The sequence below is a fragment of the Pongo abelii genome, chromosome 3, assembly GCF_028885655.2.
Source record: "Pongo abelii isolate AG06213 chromosome 3, NHGRI_mPonAbe1-v2.0_pri, whole genome shotgun sequence".
In the NCBI taxonomy this organism is placed as follows: domain Eukaryota; kingdom Metazoa; phylum Chordata; class Mammalia; order Primates; family Hominidae; genus Pongo; species Pongo abelii.
In genome coordinates, this window is record NC_071988.2 from 91,850,830 (window position 1) to 91,869,434 (window position 18,605).

General features: G+C 42.6%; 1 protein-coding gene and 2 non-coding genes across 3 annotated transcripts; 2 read left to right on the forward strand and 1 right to left on the reverse strand.

Moving 5' to 3' along the window:
- Window positions 1-1,071: 1,071 nt before the first annotated feature.
- Window positions 1,072-3,161, forward strand: UTP3 (UTP3 small subunit processome component). The gene has a single exon (XM_002814837.5). It carries the CDS (start codon window positions 1,306-1,308, stop codon window positions 2,743-2,745), a length of 1,440 nt encoding a protein of 479 aa, XP_002814883.3. The 5' UTR covers window positions 1,072-1,305; the 3' UTR covers window positions 2,746-3,161.
- A 12,382-nt stretch (window positions 3,162-15,543) lies between these two features.
- On the forward strand, window positions 15,544-15,647 carry LOC112133199 (U6 spliceosomal RNA). Its single transcript, XR_002914885.1, has one exon. It is a non-coding gene; the product is annotated as a U6 spliceosomal RNA (small nuclear RNA).
- Window positions 15,648-16,813: 1,166 nt separating this feature from the next.
- LOC112133216 (U6 spliceosomal RNA) lies at window positions 16,814-16,919 on the reverse strand. The gene has a single exon (XR_002914899.2). It is a non-coding gene; the product is annotated as a U6 spliceosomal RNA (small nuclear RNA).
- Between the last annotated feature and the right edge of the window lie 1,686 nt (window positions 16,920-18,605).

Here is an 18,605-nt window from a genome sequence, read left to right on the forward strand (position 1 = left end):
TTTTATTTTATTTTGAGACAGAGTCTCTGTCGCCCAGGCTAGAGTGCAGTTGTGCGATATCGGCTCACTGCCACCTCCGCCTCCCGGGTTCAAGTGATTCTCCTGCCTCAGCCTCCCGAGTAGCTGGGATTACAGGTACCCGCCACCACGCCCCGCTAATTTTTTGTATTTGTAGTAAGAGACTGGGTTTCACCATGTTGGCTAGGCTGGTTTTGCACTCCTGACCTCAAGTGATCCACCCACTTCGCCCTCCCAAAGTGCTTAGGATTATGTGTGAGCCACCGCGCCCAGCCATGTCACGATTAATTTTAGCAACGTATCAAAAGTTCAGCTTCCAACTACCTACATTAAAAGGTATCATAATACTAACCCTGAACCTTGCATATGTAATGCCTAAAAACTTACACCCTGAATTACTCTAACATTACAGGGCAGACTTCCTTGAGAAGAGTCAGACCCTGCAGCGGGGCTCTGCCTTCCCACTGTCAGCCTCAGGGTCATCTAGCTTTATCGATCCCCATGCAGCGGGTCACCGAGCCCTGTGAGCAGGGAGAGGGCGATGGGGATGAGTAAACCTGAGCCGGAGGCCCGGCCTGCGCTCTCGCCCGGAAATCTCCCGTGGGATTCTGGAGTCCAGTGGCGCTGTCTGAGGCTGTGGTACCCAGAAATATGGTATTGGGGGTGGGGGGGAAATGAGAGGAAAACAATCTGATTAACTTCCAGCCTGATAAGCAGAAAAGAGAAAACAAGGGAGCAGGAAAACTACGCTAGCACTAGACTGCCGGTCGCAAGCGCCGGGTACACACGCAGTTAAAACTCAATGGAACGCTCCTGGGACTTCTCCGGGGCGTAAAGCGCAGCGCCCTCTATTGGCCATCGGGACCTCGCCTGGAGGTGCCGTCAGGATTCCTTCCCTCAGCCATTCCCAGGCACTCGAGAGTAAGCGCATTAGCCCGAGAAAGCGTTCTGTGGAACGGAACTTCCTTATCCTATCGTTTCCACACGGAAAGATTTTAATTCACCGGAATCGACTGGCGTTAAAGGGCACAGTGAAAAGGAAGTTGGTATCAACGTGATCTCGCCTAAGGGACCGAGCGGAAGTGCTCAATCGTACGCCACGCGGAGAGCATGCTGGGGGCCGGAAGGAAGAGGAAATTCCAGTAGCGGATCAGGAGTCTGCAAACTCCCGTGGTAGGGGAGCGCGCGGCTGTTTAAAGCCACGAGTTACTGGAGCGCCTGATTCCTGCGCCGAAGTCAGAGGTGGCCGAAAGTCCGGAGTCGCTGTAAAACCTGAGATTGTGAGCCATGGTGGGGAGATCCCGGCGGCGCGGAGCAGCTAAGTGGGCAGCTGTGCGAGCCAAGGCAGGTCCCACGCTCACCGACGAAAATGGAGATGATTTAGGATTGCCACCCTCACCAGGGGACACCAGCTACTACCAAGATCAGGTAGATGACTTTCATGAGGCACGATCCCGGGCCGCCTTAGCTAAGGGCTGGAATGAAGTACAGAGTGGAGACGAGGAGGATGGCGAGGAGGAGGAGGAGGAGGTGCTAGCCCTAGATATGCACGATGAGGACGACGAAGATGGAGGGAGTGCGGGGGAGGAGGAGGAGGAGGAGAATGCCGATGATGATGGTGGGAGCTCCGTGCAAAGTGAAGCTGAGGCCTCTGTGGATCCCAGTTTGTCGTGGGGTCAGAGGAAAAAACTTTACTATGACACGGACTATGGTTCCAAGTCCCGAGGCCGGCAGAGTCAACAGGAGGCAGAGGAGGAGGAAAGAGAGGAGGAGGCGGAGGCACAGATCATTCAGCGGCGCCTAGCCCAAGCGCTGCAAGAGGATGATTTTGGTGTCGCGTGGGTTGAGGCCTTTGCAAAACCAGTGCCTCAGGTAGATGAGGCTGAGACACGGGTCGTGAAGGATTTGGCTAAAGTTTCAGTCAAAGAGAAGCTGAAAATGTTGCGAAAGGAATCACCAGAACTCTTGGAGCTGATAGAAGACCTGAAAGTCAAGTTGACAGAGGTGAAGGATGAGCTGGAGCCATTGTTACAGTTGGTGGAACAAGAGATCATTCCACCCGGAAAAGGAAGCCAATACTTGAGGACGAAGTACAACCTCTACTTGAATTATTGCTCGAACATCAGTTTTTATTTGATCCTGAAAGCTAGGAGAGTCCCAGCACATGGACATCCTGTCATAGAAAGGCTTGTTACCTACCGAAATTTGATCAACAAGCTGTCCGTTGTGGATCAGAAGCTGTCCTCAGAAATTCGTCATCTGTTGACACTTAAGGATGATGCTGTAAAGAAAGAACTGATTCCGAAAGCAAAATCCACCAAGCCCAAACCAAAGTCTGTTTCAAAGACTTCTGCTGCTGCCTGTGCTGTTACAGATCTTTCTGATGATTCTGATTTTGATGAAAAAGCTAAACTGAAGTACTATAAAGAAATGGAAGACAGGCAAAAGCTAAAGAGAAAGAAGGAAGAAAATAGCACTGAAGAACAGGCTCTTGAAGATCAAAATGCAAAGAGAGCTATTACCTATCAAATTGCTAAAAATAGGGGACTTACTCCTAGGAGAAAGAAGATTGATCGCAATCCCAGAGTGAAACACAGGGAGAAGTTCAGAAGAGCCAAAATTCGAAGAAGAGGCCAGGTTCGTGAAGTTCGTAAAGAAGAGCAACGTTATAGTGGTGAATTATCTGGCATTCGTGCAGGAGTTAAAAAGAGCATTAAGCTTAAATGAAGTTTTTGCTTAGCATAAGGTTTTTGGCAGTTTTGGATCAATAAATTTTTACTTTTAACTAAAGTCATTGTATTAATATATAATACTTTAAATTTTAAAAATTCTTGTCCACAAGGAAATTTGTCTGGGTTATTGGACAACTTATAAGAACTGTGGGAGCAATATGAAGGTGCTTGAGAAAAGAGATGATGTTGAAGTTTTCCAATATTCTGTTAAGTATTAGCTTAGGGAAATTTCACAGTTCATTGTGGAGTGTTAAACTTAAAACGTGTAACTTTTCACATAAAGAGAATGCACCTTTGACAGTTATCTTATTTGTAAGGCAGCCTATAAAATAGTTCTGAAATATTTTATTTACCTAACTATAATTATTGGGCCAGATACCTGTTAATAAATGGGCTTAATGTTAACATGGATTTCATATGTTCTGTGTGGTTTAAAAGCATAGGAATGAAACTTTGGTTAAAAGTAGAAAAAGGAAAAGATATGCCTTAATTACATCAATTGTCAATATTTTCTCATAGTTCTTCATGTGGCAAATAAGGTAAAAATCCCATTTCCCCTTCTTTACTAGTGATTTGCAGTGGTTGCTGCTTGTACTTGCACTCCATTTGCTAAAACTTTGATATGATTACTACCAGGTAAGTGGTAACTTTAAGTGGCAACAAAGTTCCATTTTTCTTTTTTTTTTTTTTTTTTCTTTTTTGAGACTGAGTCTCACTCTGTAGCCCAGGCTGGAGTGCAGTGGCAGGATCTCTCGGCTCACTGCAACCTCCACCTCCTGGGTTCAAGCGATTCTCCTGCCTCAGCCTGCTGAGTAGCTGGGATTACAGGTGCTTGCCACCACGCCCAGCTAATTTTTGTATTGCTAGTTGAGACACGGTTTCACCATTTTGGCCAGGCTGGTCTCGACCTCCTGACCTCAAGTGATCCGCCCTCCTCGGCCTCCCAAAGTGCTGGGATTACAAGTGTGAGCCACCACGCCCAGCTCAATGTTCCATTTTTCTTTTCTTTCCTTTTTTTTTTTTTATTATACTTTAAGTTTTAGGGTACATGTGCACAACGTGCAGGTTAGCTACATATATATACATGTGCCATGTTGGTGTGCTGCACCCTGTAACTTGTCATTTAACATCAGCCATTTTTCTTTGCTGCTACACTGGTCTTTAAGTAGGGGGAAGATGTTGAGGTGGATTTACATTTGGTAAAAATAGGATGTTGCCAGGGAAGAAAATGAGAGGACTAGTGAAGGAAACCACAAAAAAAGTCCTAATTTCCTAATTGTGTCACTGTTTATTCAGTAAACACTGTGCTAGCTGCTAGAGACGCAGAGATGATGCTTGGTTAATATTTATTGAACACTTGCCATGTGCTAGTTGTACATCACCTCATTTAATCTTTACAATAACTTTGCAAGGTGATACTGTGCTCCACAGATGAGGATGCTGAAATTTTGGAAGGTTGACTTTCTAAAGGACACCTGCTTGAAATCTGAACCCAAACCAACTTGAGCATTCATTCTCTTAACCTCTGGCTTACAGCTGCTTCCTCAGAGTAGCACACAGGACAAATTATTTTGTTTCCTTATAAATAAAAGAGGTAGGTTGGAAATAGAAATAACAGTGCTTACTGAGGTAACTTTCTGAGCACTTTGTGCTTATTTCCTTATTTCTCATAACCTTATGTGGTAAATTCTGTTATCCATATTTTGAAGATAAGAAAACTGGCAAAGAGAAGTAACTTTCTCAGGGTCACACAGCTATTAAGTGGCAGAGCCAGGATTTCAACCCAGCCTTTATGGCTTCAGAACCCAATTCTGTACTTCCTTTTTTTATATATAATAGAAAAAATACAGGTTTTAGAGTTAACAGGATGATTTTCAGTTAATCTCTGAGTTTCATTTTCTTCATCTGTATGAGTCTCTATTATTATACCTACCTCAGAGAAGCCATAAGTCAGTGGTTAAGAACAGACTGTAGTTAGACTGCCAGGTTGGGTCTTTTGCAGGGGTTTTTTGTTTTTTTTTTTTTTTTTGAGACAGAGTCTGTCACCCAGGCTTGAGTGCAGTGGAGTGATCTCAGCTCACTGCAACCTCAACCTCCCAGGTTCAAGCAATTCTGCCTCAGCCTGCAGAGTAGCTGAGACTACAGTCCCAGTTGAACTGGCCTCAAGCGATCCACCTGCCTCGACCTCCCAAAGTGCTGGGATTACAAGCCTGAGCCACCACGCCTGGCCAGACTACTGGGTTTCTAACCCAGCTCCATCACTTAGTACCTGGGATTTGGGCAAATTACTTGATCACTCTGTTACTCAGTTTTCTCAGCTGAAATGGGGATGATATTACCTACTTGGTAGAGTTATGAAGATTAAGTGAATTAATGTATGTAAAGCACTTAGAACAGTGTCTTTTAAGTGTTAGCTTATAAATGAGAAATTAATGTCTTAGGGAGGAAAGGGTAGCATTGGATAAGCACATGAGCTATAGAAAATCTAGGACAGGGCGAAAAGAGAGGACATGAAGTTAGAGGTTGAAAGTATTTGGGCTGGGCACGGTGGCTCACACCTGTAATCCCAGCAATTTTGGGAGGCTGAGGCGGGTGGATACCTGAGGTCAGGAGTTCAAGACAAGCCTGGCCAACATGGTAAAATCCCGTCTCTACTAAAAATACAAAAATTAGCTGGGCATGTTGGCATGCACCTGTAATCCCAGCTACCCGGGAGGCTGAGGCAGGACTATCACTTGAGCCCAGGAGGTGGAGGTTGCAGTGAGCTGAGATTGCACCACTGCATTCTAGCCTGGGTGACAGCGAGACTTAATCTCCAAAAAAAAAAAAAAAAGTATTTGGTGTTCAACCGGGTACCTGTAGTCACACCTATTGGGAGCCTGAGGCAGTAGGACTGCTTGAGCCCAGGAGTTCAAGGCCAGCCTGGGCAACATAGTGAGATTCTACAAAATAAATTTTTAAAAATTTTCAAAGAAAGTATCTGGTGTTTTATATCAAATCCCTGCCATATGTATATGGGAGTAGGGAGAGATGATAGATTGACAGATAGATTTGGTAAGAAAAAATTATGTTTTGAAGATAGAAAAATCTTCCATTTAGAAAAGTGGAAAAAAAATTATGTTATATATTCCTTTAGAGATGTCACAATACTTTATAAATATTATTCATTTTGGAGTAGCTAGGATGTAGATGGTGCTATCCTATATTATAAACATAAAACATGGCTTTGTCTGATGCGAGCTAATAGCAAAATAAGTTGTTGGATATAATATTTACATCTTTCAAATTTTGTTGTTTTTATTTTTTGAGATGGAATTTTGCTCTGTCGCCCAGGCTGGAGTGTAATGGCACAATCTCAGCTCACCGCAACCTCCACCTCCCAGGTTCAAGTGATTCTCCTGCCTCAGCCTCCCGAGTAGCTGAGATTACAGGCATGTGCCACCACGTCCGGCTAATTTTGTATTTTTAGTAGCGATGGGGTTTCTCAATGTTGGTTAGGCTGGTCTCGAACTCCCGACCTCAGGTGATGCACCCGCTCCTGGCCGTTTTTTGGTGCTTTTTTTGGTTGTTTGTTTTTGAGATGGAGCCTTTCTCTGTCACCCAGGCTTGAGTGCAGTGGCACAATCTAGGCTCACTGCAACCTCTGCCTCCCAGGTTCAAGTGATTCTCCTACCTCAGCCTCCCGAGTAGCTGGGATTACAGGTGTACACCACCACACCCAGGTAATTTTTGTATTTTTAGTAGAGATGGGGTTTCACTATGTTGGCCAGACTGGTCTTGAACTCCTGACCTCAGGTGATCCGCCCACCTCAGCCTCCTAAAGTTCTGGGATTACAGGCGAGAGCCACCGCGCCCAGCCGCATCTTTCAAAATTTGTATGTATATTTAACAAACATTTAAAGAGCACTGAGATGTGCTGGGTACTGTCATTTGTACATGAATAAGTTGTTACCCAATGTGATAATCTTTTTTTGTAAAAACTCACTTTGTGAAGTCTGGAGAGCTTCATGGGTAAGAGTTCCAATAAAGTAGATTACTGGTAGCAGGCATCAGTACAAAGCATCAACAACCTGTGAGTTTTATGGCAGTATATTAAACTATAGGCGGCTACGAAAAATACAAAATATTAAAAATTAAAGTAGAAGAAGACAACAAATTAGTGATCCACTAAATAGCTAGTGATGCATTTACTCTGCCACTAATCAGCCGACTGGCTTTGGGCCGATTTCTCCAAGCCAGTTTCTTACCTATATTCTTATCTATGAAGAAGTTAAATAAGATCAACATGCCATTTAATTTTTGTGTAGAAATAAATTTTATTTGCTTCTCAGACCTCTAAGAACTACCTAATGGTCAAAGTTTTTGGCAAACTGGAAAATTACTTTTTGTGATGTAAAAGATAAAATCTAGCTTAGATAACTTGAATAATTAATTTTATTCACATATCTTACACAAAATATTTGATATATCTGAGGAATGGCTGGAGTTGCTATGAAATAAAATAATTTTAAGTTAATGTGTTAAATTATACAAGTTAACATTACCAGAATAATTCAAGAAAAGTAGAACTTAGTATGCTTTACATCTTGGAGATCACAATGATGAACAGGTACTGAACAGGAACACTGAATTATAGATGTTACCAAAAAAAATCATGTTTCTAACTAGAATTTAAAATCACACTGGGCCGGGCGTGGTGGCTGATGCCTGTAATCCCAGCACTTTGGGAGGCTGAGGCAGGCGGATCACAAGGTCAGGAGTTCAAGACCAGCGTGGCCAACATGGTGAAACCCCATCTCTACTAAAAATACAAAAATTAGCCAGGCATAATGGCCCATGCCTGTAGTCCCAGCTACTCAGGAGACTGAGGCAGGAGAATCGCTTGAACCCGGGAGACAGAGGTTGTGGTGAGCTGAGATCGCACCACTGCACTCCAGCCTGGGCAACAGAGCAAGACTGTCTCAAAACAACAACAACAAAAATCACACTGAAAAAAAAAGCTGCTTCAGCTATTCAGATTGTATTTTTTATTCTTAAAAACAAAATTGTAATTTGCCTTTGAAAGTTTAAAAAACAGAAACAGGCAGAGTACGGTGACTCACGCCTGTAATTCCAGCACTGCAGGAGGCTGGGGCAGGCAGATCACTTGAGGTCAGGAGTTTGAGACCAGCCTGGTCAACATGGCAAAACCCCATCTCTACTGAAAAAAAAAAAATCAGCCGGGTGTGGTGGTGCACTCCTGTAGTCCCAGCTACTCAGGAGGCTGAAGCAGGAGAATCACCTGAAACTGGGAGGCAGAGGTTGCAGTGAGCACTCAAGCCTGGACAAGAGTAAGACTACGTCTCAAAAATAGAAAAAAACAGTATAGAACCTTTATACCCCCCCATCAACAAATATTAGTCTGTATTTTTTTATTTTGTTTAAGATATATTTTCTCATAGCTGAGTTTTTAATTGATAGTTACTTTAGCTATGTATTCCAGATGATATATTTTGATTCTTTCAGCTATTCTTAAAAAATAAAACCAGTGATTTTACATTTGCTACAAAGTGAAGTTTTAAATGATAGCAAGTATCAAGAATCAACATTTGTTAAACTACAAAACAAAAAGACCTGGAGGAAACTAGTAAAATGTTCTGCGTTAAGAAAGCCAATAGGGCCAGGCGTGGTGGCTCACGTCTGTAATCCAGCACTTTGGGAGGCCGAGGCCGGCGGATCACCTGAGGTCGGGAGTTCGAGACCAGCCTGACCAACATGGAGAAACCCCATCTCTACTAAAAATACAAAATTAGCTGGGCGTGGTGGTGCATGCCTCTAATCTTGGCTACTTGGGAGGCTAAGGCAGGAGAATCGCTTGAACCCAGGAGGCAGAGGTTGCGGTGAGCTGAGATTGCTCCATTGCACTCCAGCCTGGGCAACAAGAGTGAAACGCTGTCTCAAAAAAAAAAAAAAAAGGCAATAAAGGGAAGTGATTGGGAAGAGTTTGGCCTCCAGAGCCAGATTGAGTTCAAAGTCCTGTTTCACCCACTTACCATGTGTCTTTGGTCTACTTAACCTCTGTACTGCAATTTCCTCACATTGAATAATATATAATAGTTAATAGTTTAAATGGTTAATCATGTAACATCAATTTAGAAGAACACTTGACAGGTAGTAAGTGCTTCATGTTCGTTACTATTTTTTTAATCCAGTTTTAAAAAACTGGCTGGGCGCGCTGGCTCATGCCTGTAATCCAGGCACTTTGGGAGGCCGAGGTGGGTGGATTACCTGAGGTCGGGAGTTTGAGACCAGCCTGACCAACATGGAGAAACCCCATCTTTACTAAAAATACAAAATTAGCCGGGCATGGTGGCGCATGCCTGTAATCCCAGCTACTCCAGAGGCTGAGGCAGGAGAATCGCTTGAACCCGGGAGGTAGAGATTGTGGTGAGCCGAGATTGCGCCATTGCACTCCAGCCTGGGCAACAAGAGCAAAACTCCGTCTCAAAAAAAAAAAAAAAAACAAACTAATTTAGCCAGGTGTGGTAGCTCACACCTATAATCCTAGCACTTTGAGAGGCTCAGATAGGAGAACTGCTTGAACCCAGGTGTTCAAGACCAACCTGGGCAACATAAAACATTAAAAAAATTAGCTGGGCATGGTACCACACATGCCTGTAGTAACAGCTTCTTCGGAGGCTGAGGTGGGAGGACTGCCTGTGCCTGAGGAGGCTGAGGCTGCAGTGAGGCATGATGGCCCCACTACACTCCAGCCTGGGCTGCAGAGTGAGACCCAGTCTTAAAAAGGGAATTTACTCCACTTGAATGAGTTAATTTCTCTTAGGTTCTACCATAATGGTTCTTTTGTTTGTTTGTTTTTGTTTTTGAGACGGAGTCTCGCTCTGTGGCCCAGGCTGGAGTTCAGTGGTGCAGTCTCAGATCACTGCAACCTCCGCCTCATGGGTTCAAGTGATTCTCCTGCCTCAGCCTCCTGAGTGGCTGGGACTACAGGCGTCTGCCACCACGCCCAGCTGATTTTTGTATTTTTAGTAGAAACAGAGTTTCACCGTGTTAGCCAGGATGGTCTCGATCTCCTGACGTTGTGATCTGCCTGCCTTGGCCTCCCAAAGTGCTGGGATTACAGGCGTGAGCCACCGTGCCTGGCCAACCATAATGGTTCTTAAACCAGAATGTCCAAGGATCAGTTGGTAAGTTTAAAGTACGGATTCCTGTGCCCTACCTGCACAGATTCTGATTCAACTCTCCTGGTGTTGGGTCCAGTCATCTCTGTTTTAACAGGCATGCAACATGATTCTGATCCAAATGGTCTACAGAATATGTTTTGAGAAACACTGCTCTGGGTTTCTCTCAGCTAATAACATTAGGCATATGAATGAAGTTAATTACAAGAGTGAAATATGATGTGGCATTACCATGGGACTACTTCTTGAGAATCTTGAAAACAGTAGGCCTCCCTTCACCCCACCCCAGAACCATAGCACAGTCCTAATCACATTTTGCATATGACAGTGGGTTCCTGGACTCCCTGAAGCCAGGAGTCCATAGACCTTAGAAAACTTTATGCTAGCCTGGGTGTGGTGGCTCACGCCTGTAATCCTAGCACTTTGGGAGGCCGAGGAGGGCAGATCACGAAATCAAGAGATCAAGACCATCCTGGCCAACATGGTGAAACCCTGCCTCTACTAAAAATATAGAAATTAGCCGGGCGTGGTGGTGCACTCCTGTAATCCCAGCTACTCAGGAGGTTGAGGCAGAAGAATCACTTGAACCCGGGAGGCGGAGGTTGCAGTGAGCCGAGATCATGCCACTGCACTCCAGCCTGGCGACAGAGTGAGACTCTGTCTGAAAAAATAAGAAAACTTTATGCTAGAAGGGTTGTACCTTTTACCCTTGTGCATTGTTTTATATGGCCTATTTTAATACATATACTAGACAATTTTGCCATGGTGGGGTGAGGATTATTCAAATTAAGTAGATGGCAGAATTTAATTAGCACCTAAAATTTTTTCACATTTATTAAATGACCTCTTTTAGACATACTTACATTTTTATTCACACCACACTTGAACATACATAAAAAGAGAAATATAAATGTAAGCTAAATAAGTTATTCCTTAAACTTCTTATTCAGTCCAGTTTTTTTGAATTGCTTTTATTCAGATACCTGATGGTCACAGATAGAAAAAAAGAATTTTGATGTGATCTTAAGAGGAAAGGGTCTTAAAAATAAGTGAGGCTGGGCGTAGTAGCTCACACCTGTAAACTCAGAATTTTAGGAGGCCAAGGTGGGCAAATCACTTGAGCACAGGAGTTCGAGACCAGCTTGGGCAACAGGGCGAAACTCCATCTCTACAAAAATACAAAAATTAGCTGGGCATGGTGGTTTGCGCCTGTGGTCCCAGCTACTGGTGAGGCTGAGGTGGGAGGATCACTTGAGCCTGGGAGGTCAAGGTTGCAGTGAGCCACGATTGTGCTACTACCTGGGTGACAGTGAGGCCATGTCTCAAAAACATAAAAAATAAAGTGAGGGGCTGAGAGCTACTTAGGAATAGTACAAGGAACAAATAGTACAAAAAATAAATCTTTTATGCATTGTAAAAAGAAGAAAAAACGATGCTAACTTTGGGAAGAGGAATAAATTCATTACAATTAAAACATTTAACTGCTTAAATAGGATACTATGGGACCTCAAAAATGGCATGTACCTTTCTACATGGGGAGAGCAGAGAAAGTATCACAGCTTTGTTTGAGTAGAGTTTGGGAGAGGAAGAACAGGTACTGCAATATGAGTAATGCCAAACATGTTAAAGCTTAGTCAAAGGCAACAAGGGGTAAGACAAGATAGGAGGATAATATTGGAAAGATAGGAAGGGGTTAGATCACGAAAGACCTTACTAGGTAGTTAATGCACTCAGATTGTATCCCAGACATAAAGAAGTGAACCCAGGTTTTTAAGAAATGATGTGGCATAATTAGGTGAACGTTCAGAAAAGTAAATTACTCATTCTAGCTGCTGTAGAGCAGGGCAACAATGAGGAGTCCTTTGCAATAATAACTGGCAAGAAAAGATGAAGCTTTAAAGCAGAGGACAGGCCGGGCACAGTGACTCACGCCTGTAATCCCAGCACTTTGGGAGGCCATGGCAGGTGGATCATTTGAGGTCAGGAGTTCAAGACCAGCCTGACCAGTATGGTGAAACCCCATCTCCATTAAAAATACAAAAATTAGCCGGACATGGTGGCGCACGCCTGTAATCCCAGCTACTCTGGAGGCTGAGGCAGGAGAATCGCTTGAACCCAGAAGGCAGAGGTTGCAGTGAGCCGAGATCACACTACTGCACTCCAGCCTGGGCAACAAGAGCAAAGCTCTGTCTCAAAAAAAAAAAAAAAAGAAGGAGAAGAAGAACCTGAAAGAGAGAGCATGAGAATTACTGGATACATTCATAGAAATCTTCAGCAACATTATTATTATTATTATTATTATTTTGAGATGAAGTCTCTCTCTGTCACCCAGGCTGGAGTGCAGTGGCGCGATCTTGGCTCACTGCAACCTTCGCCTCCCGGGTTCAAGTGATTCTCCTGCCTCAGCCTCCCGAGTATCTGGGACTACAGGCACATGCCACCATGCGCAGCTAATTTTTTTTTTTTTGTATTTTTAGTAGAGACCGGGTTTCATCATGTTGGCCAGGCTCGTCTCGAACTCCTGACCTTGTGATCTGCCCACCTCGGCCTCCCAAAGTGCTGGGATTACAGGCCTGAGTCACCGCGCCTGGCCAGCAACATTATTAAGATAAACACTAGCTGGGCCTGCTGGCTCACACCTGTAATCTCAGCTACACTGTAGGCTGAAGTATCTCTGGAGTCTCTTTAGACCTGTGAAGCAATGTATTGTCAGTGATATAGAACTAGGAGAAGTCTTCTTTCTTCAATTCTCTGATTCATAATACTCGAAATAATTGACCTATAAGTATGATATTATTATAAACTAAATATTTCCATTTATGTCCAAGGACATTATTTTAATTAGAAATCTGATAGTAAGGATCATCTCAAATTTTGGCAAAGGAAATTGTAGTAGGAACTTGAGTAGGGTCTCCATCAATGATTAGGTTATTTGAATATTGTTCTTGAATATTGTTTTTGAATATCTGGACTAACTCTGGAGGCTGAGGTGGGAGGATTGCTTGAAGCCAGGAGTTCAACTGCAGCCTGGGCAACATAGTGAAACCCTCCATCTCTAAAATAATAATAATAAACACTCAAAAAAGACACAAATATGATCAGCTCCTCTTGAACCCTATTTCTCCACAGTATATACAAGGAACACAACTTTGCTGTTAGGTCTTCATAAAAAATATATAATTATGAAACTATGAATTAAAATAGGCCCTCAATGTGTTTTATTTTCTATTTAAAAGCAATGCAGCCATTACAGACTACTTACAAATACAGAAAAGTAGAAAAATGGAAAAATGTATCCATATGTCTGCACCCAAAGAAAACTATCGATTGACCTAAATATATTACTTTTATTTTTTTCTTCATCCCACTCAAGGTAGATAAATATATTGTTTTTACTTCTTAAGAGTATCTATAATATATATAGAGAGGAGATATAAACTGACTAGGTGTATATATATATATGTGGGGGTGTGTGTATGTGTATATATATATATATATATATATATATATATTTTTTTTTTTTTTAGACGGAGTCTTGCTCTGTCGCCCAGTCTGGAGTGCAGTGGCACGATCTCAGCTCACTGCAACCTCCGCCTCCCGGGTTCAAGCGATTCTCCTGCCTCAGCCTCTGAGTAGCTGGGATTACAGGCACCCGCCACCATGACAGCCTAATTTTTTTGTATTTTTAGTAGAGATGGGGTTTTGCCATGTAGCCAGGCTGGTCTCGAACTTCTGACCTCAGGTGATCCACCCACCTCAGCCTCCCAAAGTGCTGGGATTACAGGTGTGAGCCACTGCACCTGGCCTTAAATATATATTTTTAAATTTTTCATTATTTTATCCCCATACTATAATGTTGTAACTAGGTGTTTTTATAATGAATGTTTTGAAAAAATAAGTCATTAAGTTACAGTCATCAAAATCTAGTAATTCTGAACAATGGACTCAGAGCTTTCACAATAAGGCATTATATTAATTAGTATCAATACATTTCTACATTTATTAAAATAAGTTTAACACAAAGGCTTAAATTGAGTACACTGTTTTCAAATATGATGTTTCCCAAGTGCCATACAACGTAAAATAAACAGCTCAAGAAAACAATTATTTTAAAATCATAATAAATTTATATACTATACTGAAAAAGAGTATCAACACTTCTCAAGTGGTATCTTCCCTTTTTTTTTTTTTTCCTTTTTTTTGAGATGGATTCTCGCTCTGTCGCCTAGGCTGGAGCGCAGTGGCACGATTTCGGCTCACTGCAACCTCCACCTCCTGGGTTCAAGCAATTCTCCTGTCTCAACCTCCTGAGTAGCTGGGACTACAGGTGCATGCCAACATACCCGGCTAATTTTTGTATTTTTAGTAGAGATAGGGGTTTCACCATGTTGGCCAGGCTAGTTTTGAACTCCTGGCCTCAAGTGATCTGCCCGTCTTAGCCTCCCAAAGTGCTGGGATTATAGGCATGAGCCAACATGCCTGGCTAAGACAAGTACATAACTAGTCTTAACACAATGGAGAAAATGTTTAGAAATCCCTAACATAGGAAGAGTTGAGAGATTATTAGATGTTCATGGAAGGAAGGATATCAGAGAAGACACAATCTTAGCTGGGCCTCGGCCTCCCAAAGTGCTGGGATTACAGACATGAGCCACGGCGCCTAGCCTCAAGTGGTATCTTCTCTGCTTCACAGCTCTTGTGGGGTTTTTTGTTTGTTTTGTATTTTTTGTAGAGCTGGCATTTTGCCATTTGCCATGTTGGCCAGGCTAGTCTTGAACTCCTGGCCTTAAGTGATCTGCCTGCCTCGGCCTCCCAAAGTGCTGGGATTATAGGCGTGAGCCACCACACCTGGTCTGATTCACAGCTCTTAAGAAGCTTATACTGTACTAAAAATATATTCTTGTCCATAACATTGATCTTTAAAAAGTTTTAAAATATATTTTTAAGTATCTATCCGTAAGATCACCAAAGGATTTTTTTTTTTTTTTTTTTTTTTTTTGAGACGTTGTCTCGCACTGTCACCTGAGCTGGAGTGTAGTGGCGCGATCTCAGCTCACTGCAACCTCTGCCTCCCCAGGTTCAAGCGATTCTCCTGCCTCAGTCTTACAGGCGTGAGCCACCACGCCCGGCCCACCAAAGGATTTTTTAAAAACCAGACATGGATAACTAAAAATAAAATGCAGACAAAGTTGAAAAGCACCTCCTGCTTTATTTCACAAGAAAATTAATAGAGCTCAATTCTTAATTATAGTGCTTGGATGTTGTCACTTTAAAACAGTATAGGGAGATGCTCTGTGCATTCTCAAGAAGGAGCAACATGTTTAGGCTTGTTTTTATAATCTTGGCTTCCTTAAATGTGTATAGCAGCTGAATCAGCCCTTTATGTCACTAAAGCTAATGCAGAACTGTGATTGTATTATTGATTCAAAAGCTAAAAGCATTAAGAAACTAGGAACTTGGAGTACCATCCACCTTTAAAGAAAAAGTTCATAAATAGCCTTGTCTATAAATTGTAAGAACTCATATTTCAGTTGATTTTCTGTATTAATTTTACTGCTATTTAATTAATTACATAAAACATAAATAGAACTCTTTTTAAAAATAGAGGCACAGTGATCTCTTCAGCAGCACATATACTAAAATTGGAATGATACAGAGATTAGCATGGTTCCCGTACAAGGATGATACACAAATTTGTGAAGTGTTCTATATTTTTACAAAAAACTTTTTAAAAATAGAGGCACAAAAATCCAATACGCTGAATGATTTCACAGCATGTCAATGTTTCTATACCTGTAGGTATCTTGACTAACAAGAAAGGAGAAAGCTGGCAATTCAGACTAGATAATATTTCATATTTTAACTTGGTGACTCCCTTGGTTGATTACTGGCCTTTCTCAAGAATGATCTGTGAGGACTCTGCTCTCATTTCTTCTACCTACAGTGGTTAAGTGTAGATTATTGTCAAATTCTTTACCAAAACATTGCAAAACATCTCTGTGAAGGAACCTGATGAGAATATAATGATATTTTGGAATTTCTGCATGTAAAAACAAGATAAAGGATCCAGTTAAGGATGAGTGTTAAAACCATATAATACATCTCAATCTTTCAGTTTTTCTTTTTTTAAAATTATACTTTTAAGTTCTGGGATACATGTGCAGAACGTGCAGGTTTGTTACATAGGTATACATGTGCCATGTGGTTTGCTGCACTCATTAACCCATCAGCTACATTAGGTATTTCTTCTAATGCTTCCCCTCCCCTTACCCCCACTCCCTCACAGACCCCGGTGTGTGATGTTCCCCTCCCTGTGTCCATGTGTTCTCATTGTTCAACTCCCACTTAAGAGTGAGAACATGCGGTGTTTGCTTTTCTGTTCCTGTGTTAGTTTGCTGGGCATGATGGCTTCCAGCTTCATCCACGTCCCTGCAAAGGACATGAACTCACTCTTTTTTATGGCTGCATAATTCCATGGTGTATATGTGCCACATTTTCTTTATCCAGTCTATCATTGATGGGCATTTGGGTTGGTTCTAAGTCTTTGCTATTGTAAATAGTGCTGCAATAAACATACGTGTGCATGTGTCTTTATAGTAGAATGATTTATAGTCCTTTGGGTATATACCCAGTTAATGAGATTGCTGGGTCAAATGCTTTCAGTTTTTCTTATGAAGTTATCATGCAGTTAGCAATTCCTAAAAGACAAATATGTCTTCCTATTGAGATTCTCACCTGCACCAAGAGTTAAGGCCCCAACCACCTTCAAAATGCGAAGGATATAATGAAAAGGCTTTTTTTCCCCAACTCAGTATGTTTTTATTATTGTAAGTTAAATGTTATTTTGCCAAAATGATAAAATATCCCTAATAATAATTATTTTTTAATATGGAACACTTCATAAATTTGCAGGTCATTCTCGTGCAGGGAAATGTTAATCTTTTCTGTATCGTTCCAATTTTAGTTTACGTGCTGCTGAAGTGAGTACTACTACTAATAATTATTTATTTATGTATTTATTTATTTATTTGAGACGAAGTTTTCCTCTTATTGCCCAGGCTAAGGTGCAGTGGCGCAATCTCGGCTCACTGCAACCTCCACCTTCTGGTTTCAAGCGATTCTCCTGCCTCACTCAGTCTCCCAAGTAGCTGGGATTACAGGCACTTGCCCCCACGCCCAGCTAATTTTTTTGTATTTTAAGTAGAGACGGGGTTTCCCCTTGTTGGTCAGGCTGGTCTCGAACTGCTGACCTCGTGATCCACCCGCCTCGGCCTCCCAAAGTGCTGGGATTACAGGCATGAGCCACCGCGCCCGGCCCTAATAATTATTATTTACCCCAATGTTAAGTTGTATTTTAAACGCTTTATTTCTATTTCTTATTTAGCCCTCACAGTATCTATGAATAATATAATCATTTTACAGAGCTGGACAAATAACTTACTCAAACAGGTAGCAGGACTGGGATCAACAGGTCAGGGAAATGCCAGAAACCGAAAAGCTAAGAAATTTTCTAAGACTGTTTGAAGTTATCCTGTAAACATTTCCTTTTTCAATGCTTCTTGTTAAAAGACTCAGTGAAAAGTAGTATTGTAAGTCTCATGGTAATTGCGAGTAGTAATTTCAAGAGTGATTTACAGAGAATAACAACAGTAATAAAAATGTTTACTTTTCCTTTCAAAGAAGTACAACTTCCTCTACACAGGGAAGGGCTGAACAGAGAAGAGGAAAAAGCAGGTGGGCAAAATGTTACACAACAGTGATTTTTAATTATGAGTCAACATGGCTTCTATGCCAGCATTAAACACAAGGCTAATCAGCTAGGAATCCAGAATAAAGAACCATGAGAGTAACTGGAAATTGTCTTTATTGCCGAAAGAAATGTTTACTTAAGGGAATTACTGGATCAGTAATCATTGATTCGAATACTCAAAGCAACGGTGGCTAATTACTAGCGAGACACGGGCACTGTGAAAGAGAAAACTGTCGACCTGTAATTGACATTTGTCGTATAAATTCTAAGCTGTTTGATTTAAAATGCACTCATGCGCACCCGCGGCACATGAAAACCAGGCAGTTAAAGTCAAAGCAAATACAGGATTTCAGGACAGCGCACAAGACGGGGAACAAAAGAGGTGGTGGAAGGAAGACACCCACCTTTGGTTTCTCACATAAAGAGCTCAATACTCAAAACAGTGAATCAACGGTTGAAGTTCCAGTGTGTGAAAGGCAAATGGTACAGTTTAATACCCGGGGGCAGGGAGGTGCTTTTTTAAAATTAGCTTTCGCCTCTTCTTCAACCCAGATCTTTGTGCCTTCGTGCTACCGATAAAGTTGGCGGTTCCACGACAAAACGCCGCCAGGTATTTCGCCAGGTCTTCCACCTTTCAAGCACTAGACACACTTGACCGCCTTAGAGGGCCGAGCGGGGGCGGGTAAGAAGAGGCCCAGGGCCGGAGGGTCGGGAGGGAGTCAGCCCAGCCGGAGGGAAGCGGAAGGTGGGGAGTGGGAAGAGGAGGACGCTGCCCCCTAGGGGAGCCGAGTCACAGGCTGGGGGCCGGGGCGGGAGGGGCTGGAGTAGGCGGCCGGTAGCGAGGCCGCGCCGTCGGGCGGGGCGGTCCCTCCAGCTGGCTTGGACCCCGGCGGGGCGGGCTGTGGGCCGAGCGGCGGAGCCCAG